The 25,481-nt window shown below is 39.2% G+C and overlaps 3 protein-coding genes across 4 annotated transcripts; 1 reads left to right on the top strand and 2 right to left on the bottom strand.

The window, feature by feature from the left end:
• Nucleotides 1-256: 256 nt before the first annotated feature.
• LOC130728563 (pre-mRNA-splicing factor sap145-like) lies at nucleotides 257-7,294 on the bottom strand. 2 transcript variants are annotated; one of them, XM_057580069.1, is made up of 9 exons: nucleotides 6,051-7,294; nucleotides 5,919-5,952; nucleotides 5,499-5,576; nucleotides 4,280-4,368; nucleotides 4,082-4,168; nucleotides 1,695-1,784; nucleotides 1,020-1,114; nucleotides 732-795; nucleotides 257-654 (listed from the first exon to the last, which is right to left on the bottom strand). In XM_057580069.1, the coding sequence occupies exons 4-8, from the start codon at nucleotides 4,307-4,309 to the stop codon at nucleotides 756-758; spliced, it is 342 nt and encodes a 113-aa protein (XP_057436052.1). In that variant the 5' UTR covers nucleotides 4,310-4,368; nucleotides 5,499-5,576; nucleotides 5,919-5,952; nucleotides 6,051-7,294; the 3' UTR covers nucleotides 257-654; nucleotides 732-755. The 2 variants fall into 2 exon arrangements, with proteins under 2 accessions (XP_057436052.1, XP_057436051.1); XM_057580068.1 differs by having other exon boundaries at nucleotides 1,045-1,114.
• Nucleotides 7,295-22,361: 15,067 nt separating this feature from the next.
• On the top strand, nucleotides 22,362-23,009 carry LOC130715682 (uncharacterized). The gene has a single exon (XM_057565800.1). It carries the CDS (start codon nucleotides 22,362-22,364, stop codon nucleotides 23,007-23,009), a length of 648 nt encoding a protein of 215 aa, XP_057421783.1.
• Nucleotides 23,010-24,084: 1,075 nt separating this feature from the next.
• Nucleotides 24,085-25,481, bottom strand: LOC130715674 (FBD-associated F-box protein At4g10400-like). The gene is made up of 3 exons (XM_057565791.1): nucleotides 24,804-25,481; nucleotides 24,562-24,708; nucleotides 24,085-24,486 (listed from the first exon to the last, which is right to left on the bottom strand). The coding sequence occupies exons 1-3, from the start codon at nucleotides 25,479-25,481 to the stop codon at nucleotides 24,085-24,087; spliced, it is 1,227 nt and encodes a 408-aa protein (XP_057421774.1).

The following is a 25,481-nucleotide window of genomic DNA, read 5'->3' as shown; positions in this document are numbered from 1 at the left end:
AATAAAATTTGTATTGTATTACTAACATAAAATGTTAAGAAATTAATTTCAAATGTGAAATAGATATAAGCCATTGCAAAACTAATAGTCTTCAATCATTCCTACAATGCCAATGGATCATACTATTTAAAAAAAAAGGGGTAGCAACTTTTTTATGGACAAGCGGCTCTGCTAACTTGGTATTAACAGAAGAAGTTCACACCATTTATTTCCATGAGTGATGTGCAAAAACCATCATCAAAATAACTCACTAGTGTTAGAAATACCCCTTCGAATTGCACCAAACGAGTGAAGTGTTATCTATAGAATAACATCCTAATTACTATAAAAAAAATAGATGCAAAATTATGTGATCATAAGCTTTTCCTGTTCGAAAGAAACAATATGAATTAAAACAACTAACTATAAAATGACCTTGAGACATTTACCAAAGACAAAGCCACAAAGGAAATGAAGCTTTCAAAATAGGAACAGGGACCCCAGTGTCACTAGTGAAATGGAACAGATACAAAATTATGTGATCATAAACTTTTTCTTATGATCATTTGCAAGCAAAGGAAACGGTAATGGCGCTCGCCACCCCTAAAAGATGTCCTTTTACCTCCACTTGCCATCCTCCCTTTCTTGCATTGTTCTTATTCTTTTCTTCTCATTCTGAATTAGATAACAACAACATTAAATACAAATCATGATTAAAGGCATGTCCATCTTATAACAACGAAATTAAATACCTCTGCAACTGTGTTACTAAAACTCTAACTACGCAGCTTCTCTTCCGGCCTTGGCTTTTCATATCTGTACCCAGCAGATATAACTTGGATAAGAAATTATTGCCCAACAATGTAACAACACAACTCAGGAACTAATAAAATTATTAGAAAATCTGAATAAATTCATTACTACGCAGGCAAAACATTTTCCATTTCTTCCATTTTTAAACTGAGAAATTATAAGAAAAACATGGACTTTAAGCCTCCACATTTCGTAAACAGGAAAATAAAATGCTGAAATAACACTACCTTAAGAGATTAAAAACATAAGTACCAGCTTCAAGTTCCTCTTCTTCCTTCTTCTCCCCCAAATCACCCCAGTGTTTGGTATTAAAAACTGACTCCTGCATTATGAGAACATTAATCAAAATCCAAAAAGTAATACCATGAAATTATTAACCACGTTTTAGATGAAATGGTATGGGGATCCTACGTAAAATTATTTATTTTTATTTCTTACCCAAAGAAATTTTTGCTTTCAATCAACAGGTCATTATGGCGAGATTTGACCTATGAAGCTGACACAGCCTAGTAGCAAAAAACTTTGGTTTGTCATTCAAATGACAGGACAGCCTCTTGGGAGGAATGAAAATAAAAGGAGGAACGAAAAGAGAAAGAATATACTTTTTATCATGAGGAAGAGTGGTGATAACTATAAGCCATATATTGTGGTTTTGAATATGCAACATGACCTGATACAATGCTAATTTCACTTTTACCATTCCATTTCTCTCGTTTTCATCACTAAAATGTGTGCCATGTTGTCATAAGCTACAGACATTCACAGAAACAAGAGAGTTTCATAAGCTTCAAAACATGTTAAGATTGAAGTCAGACACTCTAGTTGGAAAAAGGAAGCTTTGTAAAGAGATATTGAAAAGAATTTACGATTCTAATCACATGGAACTTCTAATTAAACCAAACCTCATAGTTAGGAGGGGCACCCTCAGGCATGCCAGGAGCTTCTTTCAATTCATGTGATAACATGTCAGGTTTCATCTCCCTCAACTTTACCTGCACAACAACCAATCTATTAAATACAATAAGATCCTTCTATGTCTCTCTATCCATCTAATCTATGAATCAATCTATATATATAATCTAAGAACCAAATTAAAACTTGTGAAGCTCACATGAACTCTGGCTCTTAACCAGATCAAAGAACCCACCACAAGGATAGATAACACAATTTTTAAATCAATAATCTAAAGAGAAATACTCGATGATAGAAACCAGAAAATCAGCAGTAGTTTATTGATAGAACCCTAATTCCCAATTGGGGATTAGGGGAAAGATACATGAGAGAGATGCCAAACACCCTCTCTAACCCTAGAAAGAGAACCACTTCTCTCTCATTGATAGGAACTCACGGTTAGTTAGTTACTTGGGGAGGGAGTTAGTGTGTGAGACTATAAATAAGAATGTTAAAGTCATTTGGGATTATCTTTGTATTCCGTTAAGAATTGGGTTTAGAGAGAGAAGTGGTTCTCTTTCTAGGGTTAGAGAGGGTGTTTGGCATCTCTCTCATGTATCTTTCCCCTAATCCCCAATTGGGAATTAGGGTTCTATCAATAAACTACTGCTGATTTTCTGGTTTCTATCACTCGAACACTGCCACTTAAATTAGAACCCTATAGAAGTTCAAAATCAGCGTAGTAAAAAAATTCAACAATGCAAGGACAAAATACTGCAAATGAAATACCACCACCAGCAAAGCCTTTTTCCCACTCAGCAAGGGAACAAAATACTGCTAACAAGGTGAAAAATGCATTTACGATATAAATCAATTTCATAGAGAAATGCCACTTAAGGATTATATTTAGCTTCCCAGTTGCAATAATGAGAAACATTCTACACTTTAATCTACGATAGAGGATTGATTTTACATGGATATCTCTTTCCTAAAGAATTACAAACTCTAAATGTCAGTCAACTCAATTATTTAATCTATTAGTCCATATTAAAGACCCACTTCCTGCTGAAATGACAAGAACAAGGGAATTAGATTTCCCACCCCCTGTTTTAGAATTGCCACCCTAGCCTTTTTAAAAAAATGTCGGGACTACCCTCCGGGACTTAAACCTCCATACCAGTCCAGAGGTTGATGTTCTGGACTAGTCCGAGAGTTAAAAGTTCGGATTCTTTAGTTACAGTTAAAATAACATGATCGGTGTCGTGGCCGTCTTGGAGGACTTGCCTAACGAATTGTTGGGTTGAAATGTTTGGTTTGTAATTGTGGTGGTGGTTGAGATTGTAATTGATGAATATGCCTTTTGATTTGGTTTTAACTTACTGCATTCTGCTGCTTGGTAAGAGTTATCCAGGACTTTAAGTTTCGAATCTATCCAGGACTTTAAGTTTCGGATCAATCCAGGACTTTAAGTTTCGGATCAATCCAGGACTATAAGTTTCGGACTGCTTCATAATTAAATTTACCACCCCCCTTTTTTAGACGTCCGAGAGTTGAAAAACCGGATTAATATGAAACTTCAAGATTCGGATCTTTCAAACCAGATACTGTCACAAAGACAGAAACGTGAAAATGCAGTGACAATAATATGGGACAAACAGACCTCGTTACAATACTGAAGGAAAATATTCTTGCTAATAATATGGTTACAGACATGGTTACAACATTACAAACATGAATCATATTATCAATCTTCTGTTATGTCTGTTAAATCAAAGTTGGTAATAACACGAGGACCCATCCAAACAGTGTGTTCAGCCATAAATGGGGGGTGGTTGGGTGGTTGAGGAGTTTATGCAGGTCATAATGGTGGTGAGGTAGGTGAAGCTATGGAGTAATGGTGCTGAAAAAGGTGGTAGAATCTGTCAGAGGTGTCCAGAAGTTGAAGTTTCATACTAATCCGAAGGATGAAGTTTCGTACTGATCCGAAGGTTGAAGTTTCGGACTAAAACACGGAGGGACAATATTGGTTTTTCCCCACTTTTAAATGGGGTGGGAAATCTAAAACAGGGGGTGGGAAATCTAATTCTCCAAGAACAAGGTTCTTATACTGTCCTAAGAGTATTGAAGGGTGGGGTGGGTAGCTCACTTGGTGAGCTAAGGGAATGAAGGGTATTGAAGGGTGAAGGGCCAGGGTTCAAACCCTGGTGAAGGAACTAATTTACTAACATCACTAACAACTAACATTTGCCTATCAAAAAAACTAAAAAAAACTGTCCTAAAGACATAACCTCATACTGCAATAAAATAAAAATGTTGCAAAAGAAAAATAAGCACCATAGAAGTAGGAAGTTAGCAGAATTTAAAATCATCTGACAATACTATATAGTATGGGTAATACCTCAAATTCTTTTCCTTCATGATACAGCTCCCCTAGAGAAGTCAGTTTTGGCTTTGTCTGGTACTTGAAAAATGCATCATGAAGAACCTAGCAACCAATAATCATAACTATTAGGAAGTATGACAATAGTTCTACTCCTCACATCTGAATAAACAGAAAATCATCCAAGCAATCAAATAGTGTAAAGCACAAACAAACCTGATAGTCTATGACCATTTTTGGTTGCATGTGATGTGTTCCCTTTGGTTTTGTTTCAACTTGTTATCGTCCTCTTTCTCAATATAAGCCTGCATGAGACAACATAAGAATAAGATAAATAAAAGACAGCAGTTAGGTAAATTGAGTTAAGGATAGTAGGACACACCAACACACTTACACACACACATGTTGACATGAACATAAGAAACAGAAAAAACAGAGAATACGAATGGAGATGCATTTATAATACCAAACACAGTGTAATTCCATGATCAATACTATGAATGAGTCAATACTCAGTAGTAATTTGATTTTATGACAGGCCACCAACACTTTGAATAATTAAACGCAGTTCATAAAAATCAACAATGTATCCATTTAACAAGTGCAAATAAGAAATAACAAAATTCTACACGGTTTTCTACTCAGTTAACGATCTTAAACCTATTTAAAGGATATTTACAAACAAATCATAAGTTAATAATCTGTGGTTCACATAAAAACCTCAAGCATAGGAGTATCTGATAGTACAGAAAAATGCAGTTTCAAGTTATAGTAGTCAATAGCGCGTTATAGCAGCGTGGCGGAGAGGAGCGGATCCCTGCCGCTATTGAGAAGAAATAGCGGCGCACTTCACAATAGTGGTCGTAGCGGCGCGAATTGCGGCCAAAATAGTAGCAGATCGCGACCAATAGCAGGAAATAGCGGCGCTATATGAACGAAGCGAAAAATGACTCAAGCCCCTCAATTTTAAATCGTTGGAGAACCTTTTTAGGGGCCTTTTAGGACTTCTCAGGGCCATTATAGGTCAAACTTGAAAGAATTAAGCTTCATTCTTCATTCAGATTTGCAAATTCGACTTCTTTACCTTGCTTTTGAGTGGATTTTAGTTGTGTGTTATTGTTCAAGACTTCTGATTTTTATTTCTATTAAGAATGTTATGAATTTTAAGCAATATTTGACATTGTTTGCTATTTATATGTATATAGTATTAAACTATTAATTATATATAAAAAATCTGAATAGCGGCTATCCCGCTATCCCACTTTTGGGGCCGGTCGCTACGCGCCGCTATCCGGGATTGACTACTATAAGTTACACAGCAAATAAAAATTTTAAACCACAGAATATTCAACTTTTTCAACAATTCATAATCATAAAAGATGAGCACGATGAGTTTTCTATTTTAAAATGTATGAGAACAGATAAGATCACATACCTGTCTGATTTTCTCAATTCCAATGGCAGCAATGAAATAAGGAAGCTGAAAGGGTTGTTTCTCAGTACCTTGTTTCCCCTGTCAAAACAAAAACACACCTTTTAATGAGATATAAGTAGTTTATGAGGACATAGACTATGTATTTGGGATGAGTCCGTTAAGTAACATCAACATTAAACAAATTTCACATAAGAGGACTTCAGCCCGAGAGGACTTCAGCCCGAGCATTAAGCACTATGGAAAGGCAAATCAAAATTCAAAGCAGAACTATTAGCACCTTTATCATAAATGAATGCCCAATAATATTATGCAAAAATATCACATGATTATATATCCCCATTATATCACATAATATGCCAGTTCAATACAACAGATAATAAAAGACAAATGACTCAAGGATGCCCATTGCCAAACACCTACAGGTCCAGGCTTGGTAATTGCCACAGCCGCTCCCCTGGAAGCACAACAAACATATATATAAGAGAAAGCACACAGCTATAAGGCATGCTTGCATAATTAACCCCTAACTATCGGTTTAGAATGATGACTAACCTGCAAAAACTTTCTCTTCTGACTCCAATGCCTAGGCACAGGTACGGTATTGCTATAAGATTTCAAAAACCCCAGCAACTTTGGGTCTGATGCAGTAGCATCCCACACCTGGAAAATGAAAAAGAAACTACCAAGCATTTCCAAAATGGCCATGATGCCAAACTAATAGAAAGAAGCTGAAACCAAATTAAACCTTTCAGTACATTTCTCAAAAGGAAGATGACAGTAAAAAAATGGATAAGCAGCAAAAATAAAATAAGCATGTTACATATTATCACAACTTTTTCTTGTTTGAGATGCCTTTCTTTTTTTAGCTCATTATCATTTTCTTCATCTTTGGAATCAGAATCAGCCTTCTTATTAGTAGAAGCATTATATAATGGCAAAAGTAATACTTTCAAGCTTAATTGAGCGATGCTTCCATTCACAAAGGGACATGAAAAGGCAATTGTAATTCTTCCATTCAATCAATCAAACAATCAAAATATCGGATAATAAAGCAATGTAGTCCAACAAATATCGGACTTGCATAGATCTTGATCCCCAGAAAACACCAATATATTTTGCCAAAAGACACATTTTCCGAAAAAGAAAGGCACTCACACACACAAACAAAACTGCAGAAAGCCCCTTAAACATGAATTCACAATGCCAAAGACCATCTTTTCTTCAATGAAAGCTATAAATTGTCAACTGCAGTAAGAAGCCAAACAATGGGTAAAATAAACCTCACCTCGCTAAAACTTTGACCCAAAGCCAAGTAGAAAATAATAATCCTTCACTATGTTTAGCAATCTGTTTGCAATAGTAAGACCTGTACTCAACACCCAGCGTATGAAGTACCCAAAACAATATCAATCTTGGAAAAGAGGAAAAATCATTCACTTAGACTTTAAACCCCACTCCCAAATACAGCTTCCTCAATTTTGCCCCAACCATGACAGCTTGAAAGTTGAAACTTTGTGGAAGCACCTTAACTCACAATTTTAAATCTTCAACCTTAATTTCAATGGAGCTCCTCAAACACAACAATCCATTAACATCACCTTTCGCAAATAATACATTAAAAACTGGAAGCAATGTCCATCAATTTTCTTCCTTGGGCTCCATATAGACTTTTATAGCATGTTTTGATCAACTTCTTTTTCTCCAGAATCAATTCTGGCACAAGGAGAAGCTGCTCACTAAGCTTCTTCCTCAATGTTTTCTCCAGAATCAATTTCAGAAGAATTTCCAAACACGCTCAAAATACTACTAAAAAAAAGGGGTACCAACTTTTTTTATGGGCAAGCAGCTCTGCTAACTTGGTATTAACAGAAGAAGTCCACACCATTTATTTCCATGAGTAATGTGCAAAAACCATCATCAAAATAACTCACTAGTGATAGAAATTCCCCTTCAAGTTGTACCAAAAGAGTGAAGTGTTATCTATAGAATAACATGCTAATTACTATAAAAAAAACAGATACAAAATTATGTGATCATAAGCTTTTCCTGTTCGAAAGAAACAATTTGAATAAACCTCACACACATCACTGTCCCACACCCACGGAACCGGCCACCCATCATTGCTGTTCTGAGGTATGCGAGATGCTAAGAAGTTAACATTCCCCTTTAGATGAACACCAAATCTACTGTGATTGATACGCTGGGGTGCAGAGAATGTAGTTTCTCTCCAACTAGAATTACCCATGCTAAAGACCTTAATCCTCATGCTTATCCTCTTATGATCCGGGAGCAAAACGACCTTGTAGGTTGAAGACAAGGAATCAAAGCCAAACCCAAAATTGTCCACATAAGGGCAGGCCCCAAGATTCACAGAAGCAACCACCTTGGGAGACTTAGGAGTCATTGCTCTGGTGGCAGGGTTCAAGAAACGAACCCAGGTGCAGTCTTGATAAGAAGAGAAAGAAGAACTTGCCATCAAGCACACCACCCCATTGCAAGAACCTACAACACTATGCCTAGTTTCCAGAGTGCAAATTACATGTGGTTCATCAACATTGGTGGGAGCTTTGAGAAAGTACCTGATCGACAAAGATGAAACGTTAAACGGTGCAACCCCTGACACAGCAAGAACGCGAGGGTTGGAGCCTCGTCGAACGTAGGAAAGGGTGTCGGAAATGGGAGAGTCCCATAACGCATACAGAGACCTAAAACGTATCACTGACTTCAACGGGAGGCATGCCAAGATCTCCATGGCGTTCTTTTCGGTAAAAAGCGGTGGTTGGTAGCGTGATAAGAAGTCACTGGAGTCCTCTTCGGTAGCAAGCGGTGGTGGCACTGGAGGCGGTGGCAGTGGAATTCTTTGGTTATTCTCTTCTTCCATTGCTGTCACAGAGAGTTTCGTTTTTTTGTGAACAGGTATCACCCAAGTGGTAAGAGTTTGAGGCATAAGGGTTGAGGTGAGAAAGGTCCAGGGATCAAACCTTGAAAAGTATAATTTATCTTTCTGATATACCTAAAAAATAATACTTTAGATAAATTCAATTAAATAATTAAAGGGGAAAATGTATTCTCCTCCCTTAGATTCATCAATACAACCCAGATAAGATGTATACCGAATCTAATCTCTAACACTACAAAAATGCATTGCTTTAGCGGCGGTTAGTTCACTAGTTTAGCGGCGGCTACAAACTAACACTAAATTTGGCACCACAAAGCGGTTAGCGGCGGAAAAAGCCAAACGCGCGCACAATCACTGCTACATTCGTCTGAAACACTAGTGTCGGCTGAAACCGCCACGAAACCAATTTTTTGTAATGACTGTTTTGACAGTGGACTAACGTCGGCTCTATCCGTCACCAGTTCAATCTATTTTACTAACGGCGGTTTGAACCGCCGCTAGTTGGTTTTTTTTCTAGGTCCCCTTATCACTCCTAAATTAATTACCTAAAACCTAACACAAGTTAGAAGAAATAAATTAGCTTATATATACATCTATACAACTAAGGATGACAACGGGTCGGACTCGGGTTTTGCCTATCCCAACCCCAAACTCAAACTCTCATATTAAACCCAAACTCAAATCTGTCGGGTTTCGGGTTTACCCAAACCCGTTGTAGTCTCAAATTCACGTCCAAACCTAACTTGATGTATAGATTTTTTTAGCAAAACAAAATGCAACTTGTATTATTTTGTTGTGAAAAAACCTTTTATATCTTTTTTGCCAAAAAAATGATACCTTAATGTTCAAATATGATCAAATTGTCAACAAATTAAGTTGTTAACATGATATGTAAGAGTAGTTTTGTAATTATATATATATATATATATATATATATATATTGTTCGGGTTCAGTGCAGGTTTCACCAATATAACACCCAATATATCAGATTTTACTCGTAAAATTGGGCTCGGGCGGGCCCCACGGGTTCGGGTTCCGTTGCCATCCCTATATACAACGAGAAAAACAAAATGGATAAAACTTAGATCAAGTTGATTACCTCTATTCCATCAAGTTTATGTGTAGTTTTTCAAATTTTGACAATAAATTTTTAATGACATTTATTTTTAGAAATAGTTGTACATGCACCTGATTGGTAAACTTGATGAAATAGATTTAAGGAACTTGATCCAAGTTTCTCTTAAATATGTCAAACAACTCTTACTTTATTTTTACAACTAATTTTGAATTTCAACTTTAAAGTAACTTTTAGCGTAGAGAAAATTTTTGAGCCAAACACATCTTTAGTCAATTAAAATGTTGTTGACTTACATTGGTTGAAGTCGTTATTTGGCCTTGTTTGATTGAATATTTTTCCAAAACTGCCACCATACATTTCTTTAATCACTGTGTTTGAGAAAATGTCATATTAAAATCTTGATATTTTTCAAAAGAGTTAAAGAGGCTATATAGATTCTATCAAGTGCCCTCCTTATCAGTACACCTTTAGTCATTAAAAATGTTGTTGACTCACGTTGGTTGAAGTCATTATTGACCTTGCTTGATTGAATATTTTTCCAAAACTGCCACCACACATTTCTTTAATCACTGTGTTTGAGAAAATGTCATGTTAAAATCTTGATATTTCTCAAGAGTTGAAGAGACTATATAGATACTATCAAGTGCCCTCCTTATAAGCACAACTGTGAAATGGTATTCTTGCTTTTCTATTATTAATTTTAATAAGTATTTAAACAAAAACTCACATTACGAACCAGGACAAAAAGTCCACCGATAAGATTAGCAATACCTAGAGGAACAATATTCACTGCAAATTGCAATTGATGAAATGATGTTAGCCAAACAATTTGTTAGCATTTGTCCAAGTGAGACAAACTGTCAATTATTGAAGCTGGTTGCTTTACTCATGTCATATATATATATATATATATATATATATATAAGACCCAATATTAATTACATGTTGAGATTATAATGTAATTAAATGAAATAGATAGAAAACATGGAGAGAAAATTGAAGTACACGTGGTAGCATCAACACTTGCTGCCTGGAATGCCCCTCCTTGTCAAGTAGATAACTATTTTTCCATGAGTTCTATGATCAATTAAGTTCAATAACTTGGAAACTACTTAGAGCTTGAACTTGAAAATTGCACTCTACTACTTAAGGCTCAATTCCAAGCTACAAAACAGATGAGCAAGAGGGACTGGGGAACAAGAAAGACATGTTTAGGAGCAAGGCTATGCCCAATGGCTACCCTGCTTTGCAAAACTTTCAAACTACATAGCACATTCCAACAAACTCCACTCCCACTCTAAGAAAGGTGTCTGTGAATACTACCCACAAGAAAACAGAAACAAAACAAACATGCAGTAAATTAACCGTTCCAAAAGCAGTGCCCATATCATAGTTTTTTTTTAACTAAATATTTTCTTAGAACATTTTTTTTACAAAAGGAAAGCTAATAGTCTTAGAGCATAACACTAATAATCAAGTAAAAGAACAATTTCTTTTTTTCAATGCAATTTCCCCATATTTATATTACATGTATTGAGAGCTAACTGAATTTCTCTCCAAAACAATAACTGAATAAGTAAGTCCATTCCTCTAACTAATTCCAGCTAATATCTAAACTAATCTCAATAAAGTTTAGCACCCTCCATGGTCATTTGCAAGCAAAGGAAAAGGTAATGGCGCTCGCCACCCCTAAAAGATGTCCTTCTACCTCCACTTGCCATCCTCCCTTTCTTGCATTGTTCTTATTCTTTTCTTCTCATTCTGAATTAGATAACAACAAAATTAAATACTGGACTGGGCGGGCTAGCACAAGCCCATAGGCCCGTCCGGTAAGGTTGATACCCCTTTGGCGAGTACCTAAGGTTGCAAATGGGTCAAAAAGCAAGGTTTTTGAAATGTATTCGTACAGAAAGGCTGACATAGATGTTATGGGTCATTTTATTGTTCATGTATTTTTTTTTTCTCTTTAATTAATTCCGTAAAGGAGCTGAGTAGGCGATATCATTGTTCGTATTTATGGTCTTGATGAAGTAATGGCTGGTGAATTGGTGGAATTTGAAGACCTAATCACCAAACGAAATTCAAGAAATATGGGCTGGTTGTAGCATTAGCACTTTTATTTGCAAATCCCTTTGTTAATCTAAAAATAATATAAAAAGAAAAATACATATTCTTTTTCCCGTAGGATTCTCGCTCCAATCCAATTATTGTATTGAAATAGATTTTTTGTCGAACAATGGGGGTCTCTACTATTGGTGAAGCAGTCATACTCCATTCACCTAACTGAGAACTTAATTTAGGGGCGTAGGTCCCAGTGCACAGATGTGGACCCAAGTCCATTTTGTCTTATTCATATTTATGGTATATGTATTTGTCTTATTTACATTGGGATTTGGGTCTTGCATGTAAGGCCCAAATCCAAGGATATTCTAGATAAAGAATACTCCCACTATAAAAGGGGATGTCCTCACCTTGTACTAAGGACATTTTTTATCATTAATGAGATTATTCCCTTATTCTTACATCATTCATATTCTCTTAGCTCTGTTGGGGTTTATTTAATGCATGTGCTTGTTATCCCTTGATAGACCTTAGACAAAAACATTGGCGCCGTCTGTGGCTCTAACTCAACGATTTCTTTTCCACTGACGTTTGAGAGGCAGATTCAGTTTCATGGAGACACGTTCCTGTGGTGGGCGACCACCACGTCGTATAATCATTGAGAACTATCCTGGGCTTCTCCTTCCTCTATGTTCACCTCTTTGTTTGCTTGACCACTAGTGACATTTGAATCCCTCTTCTGCATCGCCACCAAGCGATTTATCATATCCTTATCCTTTCCGCTGAACGAGACTGATAACCCGGGAATATAAGGGTATTTTTATGGGTCTTTTATTTTATTTTAAATTTATTTTTTTGGGTTTTAATTAATTTTTAGGATATTTTTATATAATTTTCGTATTTTTAATTAATTTAGGATTTTATGAGTTTTTATTTTGATTTGCTAAATTTCGTTAGTTTTTATCTATCTTTAATTAGGACTTTTTGAATTTTACATTTGATTAGGATTTAGGTTGTTAATTTCTGGATTTTTATCTTATTTTTATTTACTTAATATTAATTTCAGGAAAATCATAAAATGGGGGAGGTTGATGTGGCTGAGCGTCCACTGAAATTACCATGCACGTGCGCAGATCTGATGGCTACATCTTCTTTCTTTGCCATGTGGCGTGATCGTGCCAGAGGTCCACCGCAAGATAATGAGCTGTGAAGCGCTGGATTACTCCTTTATAATGTCTGCACCATTAGGGCAGCGACACGTGGCAGGTGTTAACTAAAAACAAAATCAGCCAGAAAAGATAGAAATCACGTGACCAAAAGAAGAGAAGCAGGTGACGGCAGCAACATAGGATAGGAAAAAGGGATATATATTAGGGATAATATATATTGATTGAAAAGAAAATTTTTTGATATTATGAGAGCACCTTGAGCCTTCTCTCCTAGAGTTAATCCTAGCATCACTTTGAGCTTTTTGAAGAACTCTTTTTATTTTAATAATTTATTTGATGATGGAAGCCATGCTTAGCTAAACCTTCGTAGGTACTGGGGTGTCTGGTTTGACTCATTTGATCTTATGTTTTGATATACTTTTTAGACTCATGAATCCTATTTTTATTTATGAATTTCTCATCTTTTATCTATGAATCTTTATGCATGAAGATTAACTTTGCTATTTTGTATGCGATTGAGAAATCGGTAGAAAATAGGGATCCGGTGAGGAATTGATTAGGAACGCCTACGCCTTAAAGATAATTACAACTTCTAATTGTGTTGGCTAGTAACTAAGTACTTTAATTCTCCAATTGAATTCGTCTAGTAACTAAGAGATTAGTGTTAGCAGTTTAATTGGAAGTTCTGCGTAGTTAAGAGATTATCACGTAGAAACTTAAGCAAGCACCATAAATAAGTTAGATAATTCAAGAGTTAATTAGTCTATTAAGAACATAAGTGAGATTGATAAAATCCTACCCCAGGTACTTCCCCTTTTGATTGTTTTCAATACCGTGTACTTGCTTTTCATTTTACTTTGCAATTAATTAAGTTCTTTTTCAACAATTATTCACCCCCAAAACTTTTTTACTTAGTCTTTTTAGTTATTTAATAGGTTAAATTGATTTAGACAACCGCAATCCTTAAGTTCGATATTTTATTACTACTTAACGAATATGTACACTTGCCTAAGAGTTATCAGAGACTCCCAATAATTTTCCAAAATCCCAAATATTTTTGGCTTCCTCCTCAGTGTTCCTCAACCAAAATCTTATGTTGCTAGCCTCAAATCTTGAGTCCGAGATAGAAGAGCATTCATAAATTGAACTACGGCATACCTGCCTTCTGTGTCGGAGCCAACTAAAACTTGAGCCAAGACTGGACGGATTGTCACCGTGAGAAGCATCTCCAACTCGGGCTTGCAAAGGGATGAATGGGACCAAGGGCATACATTTGACCACCGCCAAGCCAGCATCATTAACTTGCATCACTAAATCTTCACCTTCAGACTCGCCCAGATCCAATTGTACCACTTTTGCTTCAAATTGTGACCAATCTGAGTCTTCTTCATCATCAACCACCTCCTGTTGGTGGAGGCACTGTCCCAATTCTTAAGTTAAGTGTACCTCAAGTAGTTTACCCTACTCTTACTTTGGTGTTGGTCACAATAGGGTCCTGCACACAGAGACAGATCTAGAAAATTTTAGTCGTGGGGGCAACATATACATATAAATGTATAGCATTGAAAAGATAAAATATTACTATTAAAAGTTAACATATACGCCATAAATGAGACGTCATTTTAAAATAGAAGATATTGAGGTTTGATTATCTGCAAGTCATATATAGAAGCATGTGAAATCATTATTACACAAACTTTTCCTATATTTTGTAAAATACATTAACCTCCCCTTCTTTATGTACCCTTTAAAATAGTTGAAGGATGTCTAGTGCTATAATAATAAATTTAAAGAGATGTCATTACAATATTCATAAACCTTATAGGAGGTCAGTTTAATGTTCCAGAAATTTCAATTCAATAATGTTGGACTGATGGTAAGTTAGTACAATTTTTTTTCGTTTTTAACACGCCTATATATTATTTCACAAGCTCACACTCTAGTTAAAGATTGAAATAGCTTACGGGAAATGAGAACCAAGTGACATATAGGAGTCTAAAAGCTCTAAACTCTAAAGCACGGGGGCAGTTATATATATTTACTACTAAATAATATTACATGGGGGCAATTTTATATACTTACTATTAAATTTAATACTAGTGTTATAGTGTTTTAGAAAAAAACTGTGGGGTCAAATGCCCCCATGGTGTTACATGTACATCCGTCATTGCATGCACATAAGTTTTTATTCTCAGTCTAGCATAATTAAGCATGGAAAAGGATAATGTATCATCAATTCATCATCCACCGCCAAGAGAGAGCCTGTGGGGGAAACCAGTTTCTCGAAGCAATTTGAATTCCATAATTGCAGTGGTAATCCCTCACATCTAATCCAGGGAATTCTAAAATGTGGGCAGGTTGATGGGGACCAGGGATGGACCTCCTCGAAAATTTCCTTCCAACCATCGCCAGATTGGGTGAGGACACTGCCAATGTCAACACCGACTTCTCCTGTGAGTAACACTGACAGGCCTCCTAAGTGTCTCACCCGAACCGCATGTAAACCAGCCATAACAAGAGTATCCTGGGCTCCTTCCAAGAGGTCCGGTGATCTGAGCTTTCCTACAAGGCTTCTCTCCATTCACCCTTCAATCGAACCTTCCAACGTTATTTCACTGTCAGGATACTCATTTTGTTTTACGTGGTCAGAGAGCAATTTCTATTTGTATGATCCGCCATCATTTGTTTGTACACGATTTGAGAACCTTCCTTGTCTCAATGGAAAACCGCCATCCTCATGTCGGATAGTTTTGTCCCTTGGAGCCACTTTTCCGGTTTTTGATTTCTCAGCATTCACCGAAACATTTGGGCCCCCTCCTCTCATATTCCTATTCACAAATCTTGGATCTTGCTCAAATCTTGGCACGTTTACGTACAGCTTCATGTCGCCAATAAACATCTGATCTATACGTCGGGCCAACCGTGAGGGGTCCTCAATCCCAGCCATCCTAACGAAGCCAAAGCGTCAACCCACCTTGTTCCTTTTGTTAGGGATAAAAATATCCACCACCTTCCCCCCACCTTGCAAAAACACCCCACATACTTCTTTCATTAAAGTTCTCCGGAAAATGGGTGAAGAAGAAAGTGGAGATGGACTCTCTAGAGAGCCTGCTCTTTCTTCTCATCCCTTGGACTTGAGTCCATTCTCCTTCTCTCTGCACCTCCCCTCTCCCACTCTCTCTCTCTCTCTCTCTCTCTAGGTCTGTCTCTCATTCTCTCATATGGTATATAACAATTGGCCTTTTCTTTCTTTGGATTGCGTAAAACTCACTTCCTTGGAGTTTAACTGGTCTTATTTTCCAAAGCAGATATCAATTGATGCTCCTGTACTTAAAAGCATTTGCCACACTAGTTTAATTTCCTGCCGGAAATACATGATGCACTTGCCCTCTTTGCAACTCTACCTCAGCATGAGATTCTGACTTTGCAGATCTTCTATGATCCTCAGGTTAGCTTGATAAACTGTCTGAACAGTGAAAATTTTATTAGTCTTTGGCATTTGAGTTTTATTCAAAATTGAAATGTCTTTGTTCAGGTAATTATTTCATTAAAAGATACTGCGCCACTGCAAAATCTCAGACAATTGAACCTGTGCCTTCTCATGACATTTCAGAAGGAAGAAAATGAAAATATTACCTAGTTTTTAACCATCCTTCAAACTTTTCCTGTTCTGCAGAAACTTTCAGTCATGGTGAGTCAATAAAGTTGTACTCATAACACATGCCTTCATGTTTCAAAATTTTACCTTACATGTACATGATTCGTATAAGGAATTGCAACTCTTCATCCAAGTTTCTAAAATTATTTGAGTCATATTGAAACTATACAAGGCATATTGAAATAAAATCATTTTAAACTTCTTTTCGAATATATGTTAGTGTAGCTTATCAATTATTTTCTCTCTTAAGTGTTCATCTTCATCTTTCACGGCTGTTAACTTCCGCTCAAGCCTAGAAGCACTGCTGCCGATGCAACACTTAAGAGAGAAAATGATTGATAAGCTACACTAACATATATTCGAAAAGAAGTTCAAAATAATTTTATTTCAATATGCCTTGTATAGTTTCAATATGACTCAAATAATTTTATTTTGGAAATAAACTAATGTTAAAACTGTTTCCTAAGAGACGCGTTTAAGATGATGATGGAGTGCGAGTCACCGGAATTCTCTTCCACTGAGGGTCATCGGAAACCGCCTGATGATATTGGTAAACCGCCTGATGCAACGGTGCAGCCTGTGGGCACCTCGTTCAAAGACAAGCTTATGGGGGAGCGTCGCCTCCGCCCCCGGAGAAGTACGTAGACCTTGTTGACACGGGGAAAATGACGGTTGTGTATGTCAACGACAACCCAATGCTCCCCAAGATTGTGATGGACAGAGAGGTAATCGAAGGTATGTGTGAACCGTGGAGAGATGCTCTAGTTGTGGGTTTGCTGGAGAAACGGTTGGGGTACAGAACAATGAAAGCCAAGTTGACAAATATCTGGAGATTGGCAGGAGCCTTTGATTTGCTGGACGTGGATAATGGGTTCTATATTGCCAAGTTTGACATGGAGGCAGACATGGTGAAGGTAATGGAAAGCGGCCCCTGGATGGTCTTTGACCACTACTTAGCGGTGTCTACTTGGAGCCCGGAGTTCATTTCACCTGCTGCGAGGGTGAGGAAGACACTTGCCTGGATTTGTATCCCTGGCCTGAATGTGGCCTTCTATGATGAGAGTTATCTCATGTCTGCTGTTAGAGTCATTGGAAAGCCAATAAGGTTGGATAAGAACACCCTCACACTTTGTTTGGTAGGATAGAGAGAGATAGAGAAGAGAGAGTAGAGAAGAGAGATGTTGAGTAGAGAGAAATAGGTAAGAAATAATGTACACTCTGTTTGGTAGAGAAGAGAGAGATAGAGAAGAGAGAGTAGAGAAGAGAGAAGTTGAGTAGAGAGAAATAGAGTAGATTTATAGGTTGTTTGGTATGATAAATCAAACATTCACTCATCTCTCTTCAATTTGGAGAGACCAAAAAAGTGGTGGGACCCACCACTTTTTCTCCCCTCTATCTCCCTCCTCTCACCTACCAAACACACATACTTCATCATTCCTCCCCCTAACTCTCTCTTCTCCATCTCTCTCTATCCAAACCTCCCTCTACCAAACAAAGTGTCAGAGCTGAACGTGGTCGGTTTGCAAGGATTTGTGTGGAATTGGACCTGGATAAACCAGTAGTGGGCAGAGTTTGTCTGGAGGATTACTGGTATAAAATTGAATATGAGGGTCTACATGTCATTTGCTCCAAATGTGGCTGCTATGGCCATTGGGCGCGGGAGTGCCAGGTAAGGAAACAAGCAGAGCCGGAAGTGGTACCAGATTCTCAGGCGAGGCCAACACCGACGGTGGCGGAGGCAGAAGGCGGGGTAACGGCACCAGAAGGGGGCTTTGTGGGACCCGCGAATAACCAAGTTCTGCAAAGTCCGTTACAGATTGCAATTGAAACAGAAGTGGGGGCGAGTAATGCGGCCACTGATGGTGGAAATATCCAGATTGACAAAGTTACGTTGAATGGCAATGATGAGGTTGATGTGGAAACGCGTGGGGAATGGATGGCGGTTAAGAAGAAAAAACAAGTTTTGAATGCTGCAATCAATGTGGTCAATGATCAAGTAGGAAAAAAGAAAGTCATTAATGGCAAGGGGCCCACGACCATGAAATTTGATATAACAGCCCAGAGAAAGAATTATGCTGAGCAGAAACACGGAAAGCAAGGCAGAAATAAAGGAGGTGATGGGACCAAGAGTCTCACTAGGTCCAAGGAAAATTATAACGGCAATCATGGAATTTTGAATGGCACATTAATTGCCAATGATGAAGAGTGAACATTTGGGGGGAATAAGGTTGGTGTTGGGGGTCTTTATACCCAGCCTCGTGTTTTCTAATTTGGAAGCACAAGTGGGTCCACCCTTGAGTTACTGCACAGTAAAAAGCGTCGTACAAGTGGGCAAGAGTGGGACCATGGAGGCTTATTAGCAAACGACAAGAATTTGTTGAGAATAGAAGATGGCTCTCATGTTGAAGATGCCCTGGTAGTGGTTGAGGACGCTACAACGCCACTTCAGAAGGATGATATGGACTTGTGTGGGGCCAATGGAGATCATGATAACCAAATCCAAAGTGCTAATGTCTGAAGAAAATGCAGTACTGGGGAAATTGAGGACCGCCCCCCCCCCCCCCTCATCTCTTAAGGTTTCTAATGATTGGTTTTGAGGAATTTAAATTAATTTCCTGGAACGTGAGAGGAGCTTTGCATGCAAATGGGAAGCTAGCGATCAAGGACATTGTTCGTAATAAAAAACCTGATGTGTTCATAGTCATGGAGACTCGATGTCAGTTCAGGAGAGTCTCTGCTTGCTGGAACTCCCTTGGGTTTTCTCCTATCCATATAGAGGAGGCTAGAGGATTCAGTGGTGGTATATGGGTGTTATCAAACAATAGTGTGCCCTTCAACTGCAGGGTACTTGACATTCATCAACAGGTTGTCACTCTTGAAATTTGGAAAGACAATTTTTCTTAGGTGTGTAGCGCTGTTTATGCTTCTCCTATTCCGGCGAATAGGGAGTTGCTTTGGAATCATCTTTCTCTTCTTCGGAGCCGTTTTCTATTGCCATGGCTACTTTTGGGAGATTTTAATGAAATTCTTTTTCCCTCTGAGGCAGAGGTGGGGAGTTCCTTCCTAACAGGGCAGCGCGCTTTGCCTCAATGTTGGAGAACTGCCATCTGGTGGACCTTGGAGCGTTGGGGAGAAAGTTTACCTGGTTCAGGAGATCGAATAACAGGCTAATTTTGTCAAAACGCCTGGACAAGGCGTTGGGGGATGTGGAATGGAAGATGGCATTCCCTGATGCTTCGATGGAAGTTCTTAATCGTGTCCACTCTGATCATTGCCCTATTCTAGTTCAGTGTGGTACCCAGGCCTCCTCGCGGGACCGTCCCTTTAGGTTCCTTGCTGCTTGGGCGGATCACCTAGAGTTTGGAGTAGTAGTGGACAATGCATGGAGGGCAACAGAGGAGAACATTGGCGCAAAACTAAACAGAGTTCGTGAAGCTGCCTTGGTTTTCAACAGAGAGGTGTTTGGCAACATCTTTCGTAGGAAACGGCGAGTGGAGGCGAGACTTTGAGGGGTCCAACGGGAACTTGATCACAGGGTTACCTCCGACATGGTGCTTTTTGAGGCCGAGCTTCAGAAGGAATACCGTAGCATCTTGAGGCAGGAAGAGTTGCTTTGGTTCCAAAAGGCTAGGGAGAACCGTGTGCGCTTGGGTGATCGGAATACGACGTACTTCCATACCCAAACTCTTATCAGACGCAGGAAAAACCGTGTTCATCGCCTGAAATTAGAGGATGGGACGTGGTGTGAAGATGATAGTGAACTGAGATAGGAGGTACATGGGTACTTTTCTAAGCTCTTCTCAGAGGTATCTTCTGTGGCCGTTCCTAGCCTCACCATGATGCTTTTCCCACCCTATCTGCGGAAGCTAAAACCGTGCTGGTAGAACCGGTGGAAAAGGGAGAGGTGACAAAGGCTTTGATGAGCATGAAATCTTATACAGCTCCTGGTTCAGATGGGTTCCAACCTTACTTTTACAAAAAGTTTTGGAATCGAGTTGGTGATTCCCTCTGGCACATAGTGAGGGATGCGTTCCAAGGAGGAGTGGTTAGCGAGAGCTTGCTTGACATCTTGGTGGTCCTCATCCCTAAGGTTGAGCTACCCATCACAGTTAAGGATCTCCGCCCCATCAGCTTATGTAACGTGGCTTTTAAGGTGATTACCAAGGTTCTTGTGAATAGGTTGAGACCTTTTCTTTGCAACCTGATTGGTCCAATGCAAAACAACTTCATTATAGGGAGGGGTACCATGGACAATGATTTCCTTGCTCAGGAGGTGATCCATCACATGGCCAAGTCAACGGCTAGGAAAGGTATGGTAGCTTTCAAGATCGATTTAGAAAAGGCTTATGACAGTGTTTCTTGGTCCTTTCCGCAAGAGACTCTTGTGTTCTATGGCTTCCCTGAGGTCATTATTAACCTTATTATGAGCTTTGTTACTTCATCCCAGGTATCTATTCTCTGGAATGGTTGTCGTCTGCCGGCCTTTAAACCTGGTCGAGGTCTCCAGCAAGAGGACCCCATGCCCCCTTACCTTTTTGTGCTATGCATGGAGAGATTGTCAGTCATGATCCAAGACCTGGTTGATAAAGGTGAGTGGAAACCTATCCGGTTGTCCAAGAATGGTCCCCCAATCTCTCATTTGTTCTTCGCGGATGATGTGTTACTTTTCTGTGAAGCTACTGTGGGGCAGGTTGAGCTTCTTGCCTCCTCCATGCAATGGTTTTGTGAGAGTTCAGGGTTGAAGATTAATATGACTAAGTCCAAGGCCATTGCTTCTAAGGGTGTGAGTACTGCAGTGAAGGATGGTATTGCTACCATAGCTCCTATACCTTTCGTTAATGACCTCGGGAAATACCTGGGTTTCTCCCTTAAAGGGGGTCGAGTTCACGGTAACAAGTTCAACTTTCTTTTGGAAAATATTCAGAGAAAGTTGAGTTCTTGGAGAGCCAATGTGCTATCTCTTGCAGGAAGGGTTTGTTTGGCAAAATCAGTTATTGCCGCCATACAAACGTATTCTATGCAGGTTTTCAATCTTCCTCGGAGTGTTACCAGCAAGATTAATCAGATCATGCGCTCCTTCATTTGGTCGGGCAAGGGTGGCGGCCGAGGTTGGCATCTCGTGAGTTGGCAGGAAATAAAAAAACCGAAGGACCAAGGAGGCTTGGGTGTACGTGATATGGAGCTAGCTAACACAGCGTTACTAGGCAAGGTTGTTTGGAGCCTACTTCACAAACCCAACAAATTATGGGTGCGTATGTTACCGCACAAGTACCTGTCTACTGCGTCGGTTTTCCAGGTTCAACCCAAGTCTATGGATTCACCAGTTTGGAAGGGAATGCTAAGAGCTCGAGACCGTCTTCGATCAGGTTTTGCGTTTAGGATGGGAAATGGAAAGACTTCTCTTTGGCATGAGGATTGGAGCGGCTTAGGGGATATAGCTTCTGTGGTTCCATATGTTGATATACATGACATGGGTAAAAGGTTGTGTGATTTAGTTACTAATGGCACTTGGAGCGTGCAAACGCTCTACACACTGCTCCTAGGGCAGTTTATGGACCAGCTCATTTTGATAGAGCCCACCATTGTTCGTAACCGTGATGATGTTTGGACGTGGAAGTCGAATAACATGGGGATTTACACTGTCAGGGACGCTTATAAGTGGCTGCAGGATCAACAGCATGCTTCTCCTCCTCTTGGGGAATGGAACTGGGTCTGGAAATTGAGAGTCCCAGAAAAGGTTCGTACCTTTGTATGGTTGGCTCTGTATAATTCCATTCAGTCAATGCACAGCGCTTCCGTTGCAAGATGGCAACGTCCCCTGCTTGTCCACGGTGTTCAGCACCTGAGGGAGATGTTCTTCATTGTCTGCGTAATTGTCCACACTCGAAAGAGATCTGGTTTAAACTTGGAGCTTATGGGTGGCCAAACTTTGCAACTGGGGATGCGTTTAACTGGATTAGTGCACAAGCCAGGAGTACCCATGGAGTGACATTTGTTATGGCTCTTTGGGGCGTTTGGAAGTGGAGAAACAGCATGATCTTTGAGGATTCCCCTTGGTCGTTGGAGGAGGCCTGGCGGCGTGTCTGCCATGATCACGACGAGGTCGCTGCTGCCATGGGTGAAGATGCACACGATTCAGATTGTTGGTTGAGTAATCGATGGCGGTTACCGGCGGCAGGGTCTATCAAGCTGAACGTCGACGGAAGCTTTAGGGACATGGATGGATCAGGTGGAGCTGGTGGTTTGGCTCGTTATGCTCAAGGAGATTGGTTGTTCGGCTTCGTAGCGCACAGTTATGGTGGGAATGCTTTAGCATCGGAGGCCGAAGCTCTGCTGCTGGGGCTGAAGTTAGTGTGGGATCGTGGCTATAGAGAAGTCAAAGTGGAGGTCGATTGTGCAGAATTGCTCCAGAGCATTGAGAATGGGGATAGTGGTAGGTTCTTCCCTGTCATTACCGAGATCAAGCAACTCAGGGATAAAGCTTGGAATATCTCAATAGAGAGGGTGCGACGGGAGTGCAATGCTCCAGCGGATTACCTTGCAAAGTTGGGTGCGCGTTCTCCGGTTGTCAACTTCAGCTTCTTGGATAAACCACCTTGGGAAGCAGAGACTCTTGTCTTGAGAGACCCGGTGTTTGCTCGTTAGTTTTTTCTTCTATCAGTTTTCAGATGTAACAAAAAAAAATTGTTTCCTAAATATATGAACATACTGTTTTCGATTGGCAATGGGTTAATCCTACTTTTGTGTTGGATGGATGTATGTGATGTCGGAAAAAAGTTTTTTTAAGTGAAAATAATATCATACATATGTATAATATCATTCCTTAAAAAAATCATACATTTGTATAAAACTATTTATTTATAACTTATTTGATTCTATTTCATGCCCTTCCGGCGACCTCCGAGTGGCCCACCGCTGGACGCGATGCAAAGATGCAAAAGGCATCTTCAATTCTTGTGGTTATTCATGAGCAGAGATGCCAAGGCACTGCAGGAGAAGAAGAAGGGCGAGTGGTGATTTGGTGGGGGCGGGAGAAGATCTGGTGGTGGTGGTGGTGGTGGATGGCGTGGAGGTTGAGGGGAAGACGGGTGGTGGAAAGTGTTAGAATATAATATAAAATCATTTATTTGACATTTACTCAACTGTTTAAGCTTTTGGGATAATTGGTTGTTTGAAATGGTATGAGAGCCTCAAAGACTTAGCGGTCAAGAGTTCGATCCTCATTCCTTTCACTTTCTAATTGAAATGTGGAATTTAAGCACATGGTAGGTAGGTATGTGCATTCATCCACGCTTAACGTGTTAGAATACAATATAAAACCATTCATTTAACCATTACTCAATAGCTTAAGCTTTTGAGATAATTCAATGTTTGACAGAAAAGAGGATGAACTAAACATATAAATTTTTAAATTAAAAACATGGTGAGTTGAGAACCTAAAATAACAGGTAAAAAATGGGACTTGTGTTAAAAAAAAACACCTTGCATGTGCATGTTAAATGAACCTGAATTTTAAAAAATAACCAATTACAATAAGTCTAATGAGTGTTTCCTTACGTGTGTTACTTGCGCTCCTCCTAAAACATTTTGCACAAAGTTAGTGATTCACTCCTTTTTGACTTCATAATGCAGAAGTTACACATTCAAAACAGGCACAGGTGAGTACGTCCCCTGCTTCTCAAGATTAAGGTTCAAGAATGGAATGGAAGATGTGAAAATGTCAATTTAGAGAATGAAATTTTCTTGGGTCAAGAAAACTCTCCTTAGTTTGCCAACAGTAGGGCTTGTGCCTACGCCTGCATTCAGTAGCATTATTGAACCCGCAGCTGCATTGATGGCGACCGCAGTTTGATAATGAAATTTCACATGCCGGTGAAACCCTTCGGAGTGATAATATTCTCTCCAAAACATAGGGTTGTTGATTTGGACGTAACAGGCAAGGGCAAACAGTCAGGGCTTGTAAGAAGTTGGCATTCTTCATCACATATGCAACAAAACGAAAATCATCTCTATAGCTTACAAGAGACCCAATAAAACATGTTCTGAGGTGTGATGAAACACATTCCGGAACGCGTTTTGAATATGCAAGTTTCTTATAGTAAACATCAGCATTGACATTAGCCTGATAAACATAGATAAATTTAATTAGTTTATTTCAAAAAAAATCAACAAGAATGAGCTAAAAAATGCAACTAACCTTTCTTATGACGAGATGTTGAAGCCTGGGACACTGACGGAGCACTTGTAGTACACGATTCCAGCCATCAAAGCGTTGACAATAAAATTCAATGTGGATTAAGTTTGGAAACACAGGAGACGGGATATTTATGTTGGGGCGCCCCATCTGCAAAAGTTACCAACACAAAAAATTTCATAAAAATTGAACGACAGAATTACAACCATCGATTATATTATATATTCTTAGTTTCTTACTCATACCTGGGCAATTTCTAATGCACTAAGAGGATCTGCCCATGTATCCAAATGTAATCTGACCAACTTTGGTAAGATTTTACTCCCAGTAGTGTAGTGAATTTCTGAATTGACAAATGCAAGATACAAATTCTTAAGAATGGGAGCACCATACAGAAGCTTCTTGAAATCGTCCCTCTTTTGGAAAATAACTTGTGACAAGTGAAGGGTTTTGAGCGAGGGAAGATCAACAGACAAAACATTCCCAACCTTACCAATGCTGGTAAGTTTTAAAACAACAAGGGTTCGACAGGAGAAAATGCTAGGCGACACGGTGGCGCAACCAGCTGTGTAGATATCGAGGCTCTCAATAGGATGGCGTTTGGCGACTTCGACCCATTCATCAACAATGAAAGCTTCATCCCGCCCAGTAGAGTTAATATAGAGGACTAGATTTTTGATTGGATGGTGCTGCTCGCGCGGGAAGAGCATAACTGTGTCCAAGAAACGGATGAAGCGGCGGAAGGTCACTTTGTTGCTGCCATCATAGTAAAAGCGGAGATCGGAGGTGGATGAGTGGAGAAGTGAGGTCAACCATTTGGAAAGAACCACCGTGGCAAATGCAAGTTTGGTTGGAAGAAAAGAGAGTATGTGACAAACGATTTCATCTGGTAATGGTGGTAAGGAGCTTATTCGTTTGTCCAT

The sequence above is a fragment of the Lotus japonicus genome, chromosome 1 (genome assembly GCF_012489685.1).
Source record: "Lotus japonicus ecotype B-129 chromosome 1, LjGifu_v1.2".
Classification (NCBI taxonomy): Eukaryota; Viridiplantae; Streptophyta; class Magnoliopsida; order Fabales; family Fabaceae; genus Lotus; species Lotus japonicus.
This window is presented reverse-complemented; position numbering and strand designations above follow the sequence as displayed.